The 10315-nt window shown below is 33.0% G+C and overlaps 1 protein-coding gene across 1 annotated transcript; it reads right to left on the bottom strand.

The window, feature by feature from the left end:
* Positions 1–3894: 3894 nt before the first annotated feature.
* On the bottom strand, positions 3895–6258 carry LOC115723185 (transmembrane emp24 domain-containing protein p24beta3). The gene is made up of 4 exons (XM_030652621.2): positions 5875–6258; positions 4852–5038; positions 4647–4754; positions 3895–4181 (listed from the first exon to the last, which is right to left on the bottom strand). Exons 1-4 carry the CDS (start codon positions 6103–6105, stop codon positions 4048–4050), a joined length of 660 nt encoding a protein of 219 aa, XP_030508481.2. The 5' UTR covers positions 6106–6258; the 3' UTR covers positions 3895–4047.
* Between the last annotated feature and the right edge of the window lie 4057 nt (positions 6259–10315).

A 10315-nucleotide genomic window follows, 5' to 3' on the forward strand; every position in this document is an offset into this window, starting at 1 on the left:
TGAGGTCGAACCACAGGGAATTGGACTGAATACCACTAGATTAAATTTATGATTCTATTTGGCAAACCAATAATTTTTATGATTGAAGCACAAAACAAAGAGTATCAAGAAACCAAAATTAACAGCAAAAGATTTAATCAAGATGTTAAAATAGGAAAGAGAATCTTGTTGATTTATTTACCCAATTGTTAATGATAATTACTATCTTTTTTCTTGATGTGAATGACAGATTAAACAAATTAACCTAACTCTTTTCAGATCTTTTAAGCCATAAATCACCTGCTATATAATCAATCTCTGAATTAGATTAACATGTGATCAACTTTAAGCAATAATCTAAACGTCACACAGGTTACGCAAATACTTTCGTTTCACATAAAACCTAGATTATCTAATTTTAGCATTCTCAATTCTCACTTTTCAGATTTTGAATTGAGATCATAGAACATGTAGAAGGTGATCAATCTTAAACATGGAATTACACGTAAATATAGATAATTTCACAAACAAGACAAAAGGAATAGCAATTGTCATTAACTAAGCAAAACGTCAATCAACATTCATCGTCATCCCCAATTGGGAGTTTAGTTCATAAAAACCATATTAACATCCATAATCAAATCTAGAACTGAAATTAACATAAAAAAAAAATCAAGAGTTAAGAAAGAATTAGTTGGTGATTGCGCTCCGGATCGTCACAATAGCTTCCTCTCCTCCTTCATTCACTTTTTGGGGCTAATCTTTGATGATTTTTGTCATAAAACTCGAGTCCCTTATATAGGAATTAGGGTTGCTACCTCTGAATGAAAAAATTTCAAAACTGGCCAAAAATCCCGTGTTTCGCTCATGGTCGCAACTACATAAAGCCCTAGTCGCGACCATAGGCCAATTGGAAAATACACCCTTTCTGCCAAGCCTCCTAATCGCGACCCAGGTCGCGACCATGGGTCAGTTTGGTCGCGACTACTGATGCTAATCTGACAGCTTCAGCAGATTTTTCTCCAGAATGCCCCGTCTTTTCACCAATTGATACATTTTGAACTGCAATACATCGAGAACCCGAAAGAAGAAAAATCAAGCGTAAAACCATTTCAAAAGACAACATTAACTGAGAAAACACTTATGAAATTGACCTTGAACTTAGGCATAAAATAGCCTAACACATAATCCCAATGTTTATTTTGTTTATTTTTAGTGGCATAAGTACCCAATGTTTGTAAAATTGCAATTATCTATAATTTCGTCAGTACAAGCTCTGTTATTTTCTTAAACTACCCACATATAAGGTCTAGATTCTTGATCATTGGGTCTAAACAGAAATATGTCGTATCAGTTACTTCTAAATGTTCCTTTAATAAATTCAAAACAGAGTTTGTACTGACAAAACTGGAAGAAAATTACAGTTTTACAAATATTGGGTACTTATGCTGCTAAAAATAAACATTAGGTTTATGCCGCTTACAAACTTAAAACTTTAGGTACTTATGCCGCTATTTACTTTTTTTTTAAATGGTAAATACCATTTTGGACCTTGTGTTTTAGGAAACTGATTGTACTCTCTATTTCGTTAAATGAAAAAATAGACCCTGTATTTTCCAAATTAGTATAAATAGGATCATGAGCTCAATTTTCGACAATTTTTTTAATACAACCAACTTGAAGAAAATTCCTAACATGAACAGATGTAGAAAATGTATCCAGTTTTTTCATAACACATCTAGACCGGGTTATTACTAAGTTTTATTTTAATAATAAAAAAAATCAATTCAGGGTCTTATTTGTACCATTTTGTAAAATACAGGGTCTATTTTATCATTTAAAAAAATAGAAGGTTCAATCGACAACTTTTGCATAACACATAGTCCAAATAGTATTTACCAAAAAAAAAACTATCATATTTGGTGCATTAATTTTGCATGCCATATTATTAAAACTTGGATAATTAGGATTTTTACCCCTAAACTTTAAAATGTACCAAATCATGCCCCTTGAACTTTTCTGGCAGTTAAAAATTCTCCCTGAACTATTGAGATTGTTAGATTTAAGGAGTTTTGTTTAATTTCATTCAATTTTACTATTTCAGTGATTGTTTATGTACTAAACTATGCTCCCCAGACTTTGATATCTACCAAATCACGCCCCTCAAACTTTGACATATACTAAATCACGCCCCCTAAACTTTTATCCATGTTAGACTTTTTTTTACTAAAATTAGACAAAAGTCCTTAAATCCAAACATCTTAATAGTTCAGGAGGCATTTTTAACAACCTTAAAAGTTTAGGGGGCATGCTTTGGTACATGTCAAAGTTCAGGAGGTAAAAATCATAATTAGCCTTAGAACTTTTATTTTTTTTCTCATATTTTTGTAAATAGCCATTTTTCCAAAGCATGATATTCAGTTTTTGTTTTTTTTTTTGATAAGATTAGAAAATTTTATTTACACCCCATAAAATTATAAATACACCCCAATATTTAAAAAAAATATATCAACTTATATTAATTTTCAAAAATTACTTCTAAATATTTTTTAAAAATTTTATTTTTCACATTATTTCCTCTTAATATCAATAATTATTTTAATTTTATATTCACATTTTTTTCAAAAAAAAATTATGTATTATTTTTTTATATTTTTTTTATGATAAAGTTTCATATAATTTTTTATTTCAATTTTTTTAATCTTAATATTAAAAATAGATTTTATTTTTATTTTAAGAATATGAGAATGAAGAAAAAAAAATTAAAATATTAGTATAAATTAAATATTTATATTATATTTTATATTGATGGTGTTTCAACGAGGAGGGAAGGCATGGGTTTGGTTGGATTGTTCGGGATCATTAGGGTCGGGTCGTGGCTGGGATTACAGGACTGTAGATTGAACAAGTTCTTTCAAAGATTGCTAAAGTTGTAGCTCTCAAGAAAGTACTTTTGTGGTTGAAGTGCAATTTCTTGAGTGTTAGTATTATCGAATCTCATTGTCTAGTATTGGTACAAGCGGTTAGAAATTTGAATATTTAGCCATCCACTTTTAGTAGTGTCGTTGAAGATTGTAAACAACTTGTATATTCTTTTAGGAATTTTTTTTACGTTTTATCAAACGATCTGTTAATCGAACTGCTCACCTTATAACTAGAACTATGAGATCGTACTTTTCTGAAGTTTAATCTCTCTTTTGATGTTGCTGATATTGTTATAGCGAAGTTGGTCTATTTAAATAAAATTTTCAGTTCAAAAAATTCATATTTTAATATAAAATAAAAATTATCAAAATATAGTATACTTATAACTTGATGATGTGAAAATAACTCCCAAAAAAGATTTTCAATATTTCTTACTAATGCTTTTTATTATTTTAATATCATAAAAGTAATTTAAAAAAAACTTACAAATTAAAATGATCTTAATAAATAAAGTATTTTAAAAGTATAGCTTACTTATCGATTTTTCTGAGGCGTCCCTAATTTATGTTCGGGGTGGATAGTGAATAGTTTAGATAGATTCTCCATCTATTATTCATGACGCACAACTCTCTAATTGTTTTTCAATGAAATGTTTGTTCATTGTTAAAAAATAAATAAATAAATAAATAAATAAAGGATCAAATTTTCCTTAAAATCCTTATATTTAACCTAGCAACTTTGTTCAAAAAAAAAAAAAAACATAACATACTCCAAATTCAGCACTAAAAACAGTAATTATAAGCACATTGTTTGTTAAGAATTTTATCCAATCGTACTACTACCTTATTTTTCCCTTTTTCTTTTCACCTTCTCTCAGTTTTTTTGTTTGTTTGTTTTTTACTTTCTTCCATAAGTATCTATACCTTGTCAAGTTCGTCTGGATATAGGAGACACAAGTAAAGGTGGAAACTGTAAAACAACAATTATAGCTGTGTTTGGAAGTTTCAAAGTTGTTAGCAATAAAATAATAAATCATCTTTGATACATGTATGCAAATGATGTGAAAGTAAATCGTCCAAAACCACCTACAAGCCTCATCCTGTTTTACTAAACCGACACAGACTAACACTGTTAATGCATAGCTCAAACCCGGTTGTAGGCGACCGACTTGCTGAAAAGACGGCGAATGTATAAAACCTGAAGTGAGCTTACAGCAGCCAGCAAAAGATACTCGCCAACTGTGTAGAATACAACACGCTTCCTCGTGCTCTCATTTGCTGCAGCACAAGGAAAACATGTGGTTAGTAAAGGATTAATAGCCTCCTTTTATTTTCGGATTCTAATGAGGTTCCAAAGAATGTAGTTGCGAAAAAAATCCTGGAAGACTCAGCTTGCCAGGTTGAATGGAATAAGTTAGCATAAAGTCAATAATGATTGCCTAATTGGACCTCAAGTTTCATTTAACACTTTTTTACAATCCATGCATAGAGAATCGCTATATACTAGAGAATATAGGAGACACTAGATCAGAACCAAATTATGTGATCATCGTATTTGTGGAAGTTGCATCTTTCTTGTGAACATGTGCAACTTCAAACTATATGCAAACACAAACATAAGTTCTATTGAATCAGATGTAGAAAATCCAATTCTAATCCTAAAATTCTAAAATCAAAGCTGTACACGTTCTATTGAAACTTCAAAGTTCAAACTATATTCATTACTATTGATTTAAAACTTACTATGACGATGACGAGCATCACGTGCTTTCAGATACTTCTGCTCAGCAGTGACAGACTCCAATGCCTCCCTCAACTCAGCAATTTTAACATTAATGGGGTTCAAATGTTCTGCAATAATAAAATGGGGAAAGTGAATACGGCAAGCATTAACAGAAAAAAAGGAAAGGAAGAAAAAAAGAAAGACAATGACGAATATTTCACGAACCATCTTTAGCAAGGTCATGCTCATTAGGGATATGACCAACATGTATGTAGAATGAAACAGTCTCTGGGGTTGAGTAAGGATTGTGAAAACAGAATTTGTACATTCCATTTCGAGGAGCCTTAAACTCAAACTTGTCTCCAGATGTTCCCTTCAATGTGTGCACGGTGTTACCACCAGGAGCACTTACCTGTAGAAAATGGCAACACTTGTGAAATGCAAAACTTGTACGTAAACACAAGTTATTAGCTATATATTATATTGACTAATAATTCTGAAGACTAAACCTTTGTTCATGTAGACATCAACAGAAAGACAGAAAGGGGTTCCTAAAACATCCAATCATCATCAAGCAAAACGAAAACATCATATCAGAAACCTCCTACTGGAAAAACTAACAGAAAAATTGGCTCCCAAGAAAAAGAAAAGGGTTATCTAGACTTTTAGCACAGAGAGGAGAGTGAAAACTGAAAAGAAAAAGAGGTGCATAGGTTGTATTGACAGACAACACACACACATATATTTATATTGAAGGAAGGGGATTTGACATTGACAGAAAACATGAACACTTGCTTCTCAGTTCTCCATAGCGAAATCCCTACTAGCTTTAGATTCATTCCTTGATGAAGTTTTCCATTAAGAAATGCATCAAATGTCCACATATATCTTGTATAAAACAAAACGAAGAATATAACTTAGTCATAATCATTTAAAGCATCACATCACAGATTTGGGTTCCACAACATCCCAATTTATATTTAGATTAATGGGGCTGAAAGAAAGGGAGGAAAATTCAAATTCTCGCCAAATAATTAAGGTTCCCACATAATCCGTTGAAACCAAAGTAGCAATCCCAGGTCAAATTACAAAACTTTAGCCAAAAAAAAAAAAAAAGAAGGATCAAATTACAAAACTTTGTAATTCAACACAACTCCAAAATAAAATATTTAAATTGAATCCATTGAAGAAAAAAAAATAAGAGAGAGGGATGCAATAACTAAAAGAAGAGAAAAGGGAGAGACTTACGGTGAAATCGATGCCAGGGTGATCGGCGTTCCAGAAAATATCATGGTCGACAACAACAAAATTGCCAGAAACGGTGTCACCCTCGTAAAGAACGTACTCATAGACACATTCAACATCGTTGACCGTGACCGAGAGGGAAGCTATTCGTCCAACGAAGCTCGTCAGAAGAAGAAAGCACAATAGCAATTGGGCCATCGAGGACCCATTCCCATTTCTCAATTTTCTGTCCATTGATTCTCTTTTCTCTGTTCTGAATCTTATTTTTAGGGCTGACAAAACTGGTTGTAGAAATCTTATTTAGGGAGCTGAAGGAAGGATGAAGAGGAGGACAACGTGAAGATTCAGTACTCGTCTCGTCTTTATGAGATTTGATCGAACACTTGCTAGATGATTGATGACGGAGCTCAAGTTTGGGCTTCAGCTTTCTGTTGGGCCTGGCCTAAGTTGATCAACAATGAATTTCTATTGGGCCTACTCTGATTACACATGGGAAAATTGATAAGAATTTATTTTTTAGAATAATTACAAGGCACCATTTTTTTTGTAAAATATTTATATTTTTACGTTCAAAAAATGTTTTTTTTTACATTTTTACGGTTTTCGAAAAAATAACATGAAAACAACATAAAATCAACAAGAAAACAACATAAAATCAACAAGAAAACAACATAAAAGTAACATGAAAATAACATCAAAATAACAATAAAAAAAAAAAATAACATACATATGACAAAAAATTAACAATAAACGAACAAAATTTCAACATAAAAGACCGTATTTTATGTAAATAAAATCAAAAAAATCGTAAAAATGTTTAAAATTCCGTGAAACCGTATTTTTGTCGTTTTTTTTTTTTTGTTGTTTTTGTGCATTTGTGAAATTAACCCTTATTTTTTTATGGTATAAATAATAATACCATGAGTAGGGATGTTCATCCGATCCAATCTGCACTTTTTTGGTCAAACAACATCCAATCCGCACTAAGTGCGGATTTCATATTTTGGATCCAATCCGATCCGCATAATAGTTTAAATCCGATCCAATCCAATCCGCAATAGTGCGGATTGGATCGGTTATTTTTTTAATAATAAGTTATTTAATATTTCATAGAAAAAAAAATTAAAAAAAGACTATTGTTTCTTAATCTCAAATAATAATCTATTTCCATCTCCATTTATATATAAATCAAACCCATATACATGTATGTCAATATATAATTTACACTAAAATATATATGTATTTATTATTAAAATAAATAAGTTAGCATACATATTTAAATTTGTGTGTATGTGTCTATGTGAATAGAATAATTTTTCTAGTGTTTTTTATTATAAAATAAATAAAATACACTAACTCAATATATTACTAAAAAAGATTAATAAATTAGAAATTTGTGTGTTTTTTTTTTAATATTACTAGAAAATTAATATATATTATATATTATAATGTTTTAAAAATATATATAATTAAGTGCAGATTGGATTGGATCAGTTACTTTTTGAGGTCAAACAACATCTAATCCGCACAAGTGCGCATTTTAGATTTTTCAATCCAATCCAATCTGTGCAAGTGCGGATATCCGCATTTTGTGGATTGGATTGGATTGGATCGTGCGGATTGGATTGGATCGGATACTTAGTGAGCACCCCTAACCATGAGGTTATAGATGTTTTATGCTATATTTTTGTCTATCACGGACGTTCGTTCTCGAATTCCTTTATAAATTAAAAGTAAGAACGAATTCTTCTGTTTCTCAGTCAAAAACTTTTTCATTTGTTAGAAAGTTTTATTGAAAGATAGAAATCCCATGTTTTTAATACAACAATAAGTTTCACCAATAATAAGCTTCTTTGATAAAATGCAAATTTGCGAGTACTATTTCTTGCGAGTGCTATTTTTGTTTTAATCAATCTAGCTACAATGATGTTGTAATTAAATTCAATATCTAATGAATAAATGTATTGAGGAAAGCTTGTTGGTACTTTATTGTTATTGATCAATTGTAGCTCACAGACCCGATGACGCTCTTAAGCGTCGATGCTTGGGGACAAAAACAAACTTCAAAGCTTCTCTCTACCCACTAAGAAACTGATGCTTGGGGACAAAAACATCAGAACTAAGGCATCTCTGAGCCAGCCTTTCAACTTTCTACTTGCCTGTCTAGTTCTTTATAATAACAGGCAACTTGTCTGGTTCCCAACAACGTCAAGCACTAATCACATCTTTGATCGATGAAAGAACGATCCACTCATTAGTAAGGTTTGACTCACCAATATGATGATGGAAAATATGATGATTAATGATGAAGCATCATCAAATATCTTATTTAAACATACCCTAAAAAAATGGGTTTGTCCTTGCAAGAATCTCAGGCCATACAAATAACTAATGTATGGTTTCAGCATAGCTGACATCTCTCCTTAATGGTGAAATCAGATTACCACTAATAGGCAAAAAAACCCTGCAATAGAACACTACTATGACTACTTGCGTAGTGATCAACACCAAGTCTCCTTGAAAGGTCAACACCATACGACCTCCTAGCCATCTCATCTTTCTACCATCTGTTTATCAATTTCTTGACAGCAGCTGGTATTGACTATCACCTTAGAAACTAAGGAACAACATGCGAATGTTACAACACATCGTTGACATTCACCAAGAAGACCTCCTCAGCTATGCTAATGGCTGAGGAGATGAAGAAGCCCTCCTCTGTTGTGCGAATAGCTGATGGGATGAGGAAGACATCCTCCACTAGGCCTTTTTCACTGTGAATATAGCTGAAAGGATGATGAAGACCTCTATGGTTAGGACCAAGGAAAAATAGAGACTGCACCTACAATCACTTTAAGGTGTGTCTGAGGCAGGGAAGACACCACCCCCATCCTGGGTATATTAATTTGGGATTTGTTCATATCCTTAATTGATTAAAGAGCGGCCAGTGACTTCTATAACACTTTGTTGGTAGTCTCCAAGAAGACCTCCTCCCCTGTAAAGTTGAGGAGATGTTGAAGGACTCCTCCACTGTAAAGCCGAGGAAATGTTGAAGGCCTCCTTTGCTGTAAAGCCGGGGAGAAGATGAAGGCCTCCAGAGATGACAAAGGCTCATCTACTGTAAAGCTGAGGATATGAACATGGTCACCTCTACTGAAAACACAGCTGAGGAAACACTAAAGAATTCCAAGGCTACAACCTAAGATAAAACAAAGACTACATCTAAATCTACACAAACACATAATGCGACAAGAAAGCCAATGTTAAGACAGCAACCAAAGATCAGAGTAAGTGTTGACATTCTGATGTTGACACATTTCAGAAGTCTCCTAAATCAAAGGAAATTACTCAAGAAAATTGGAAAAAAAATTCATAAGATTGCCAAAATTGATGCCCGCTTGGTAGTTTCAAGAGAAATAGGATTAGTTCACGCTATCAAGTCAACCTCACACAAGTATAATGTTGACTTGGGGGCAAATGTGTACACCCAACGTAGCCCTGGTGATGTGGAAATAATTGTTTGACATGTGGCAAGAAGGAAAATATCTTGGAGTTGAGTAGTCCTGAGTCATAGCAGTTGACTTGGGAGAGGTCCCTAGCCCTACGTCCAAGTTTACTTTGGGAACTCTAGAATGGGTGTTTGGATCCCGCCAAGTTGTTTCCAAATCAATATCTTTAAGTATCTTGTACCCTAAAGACATGAAACATCCAAGTCTAAGGTTCGAGAGCTAAACATACACGAAACAACACCACAAAAATCAACTTGGGCGCCTAGGGTTTTACCCAGTGCCCAAGTTGACAATCCAACTAGGGTTTTAGTTTTTGGGACCATCTTAGTGAAAATGGATCAAAATTTGTACCAGGACATGAATTAGACATGTCATGAACATATTTGAGGCATTAGAATCAAATTCAGAGCACTTTCGTCTTTGAGCACCCGAAGCATCATGTGTCCCAAGCACCTATCACCTAGGTTGACTAAAACTGAAGATCTATCCCAAGAATTTTATTCGTCTTCATCAAAAACAAGGAAACAAGTGCTTTTAAGGAAGAAATGAACCCATCTGGAGGCCCGAATGAGATCCCAATGACCAGTTTGATACATGGTGCTAGCCTAGCCCCTAAGTTGACATTTTATTAACTTGGGCCACTTTTGAGGAGTTTTTCTAATAAGTCTTCTACGCATATTCTTTGTTTTTGTAAAAGATTAAGATGAAAGTGTTTGCGAGAATAAAATAGACCCATCTCGTGGCTAGGGTTGTACATCGGTCGGTTTGGGCGGTTTATCTTATATATTTTCTAACCCAATCTAAAGTTTGGGTTGCTAAAATTTAAGTGCAACCCGCCCAATTTAAAAAAAAAAAATTTCTATAAACCGACCAACGGTTTGGGCGGTTTGGTCGGGTTAACCCGCCCAAACCGGCCAATTTTTTTTTTTTAAAGTCAA

This window comes from Cannabis sativa, chromosome 9, assembly GCF_029168945.1.
Source record: "Cannabis sativa cultivar Pink pepper isolate KNU-18-1 chromosome 9, ASM2916894v1, whole genome shotgun sequence".
Classification (NCBI taxonomy): domain Eukaryota; kingdom Viridiplantae; phylum Streptophyta; class Magnoliopsida; order Rosales; family Cannabaceae; genus Cannabis; species Cannabis sativa.

Bases quoted from the DNA above. Each gene is read 5' to 3' on its own strand.
- LOC115723185 (XM_030652621.2), bottom strand. From the start codon at position 6,105: ATGGACAGAAAATTGAGAAATGGGAATGGGTCCTCGATGGCCCAATTG. The intron at 5,039-5,874 runs GTAAGTCTCTCC...CATTTTCTACAG, and splicing joins ACCCTGGCATCGATTTCACC to GTAAGTGCTCCTGGTGGTAA. The intron at 4,755-4,851 runs GTTCGTGAAATA...TTATTATTGCAG, and splicing joins GCATGACCTTGCTAAAGATG to AACATTTGAACCCCATTAAT.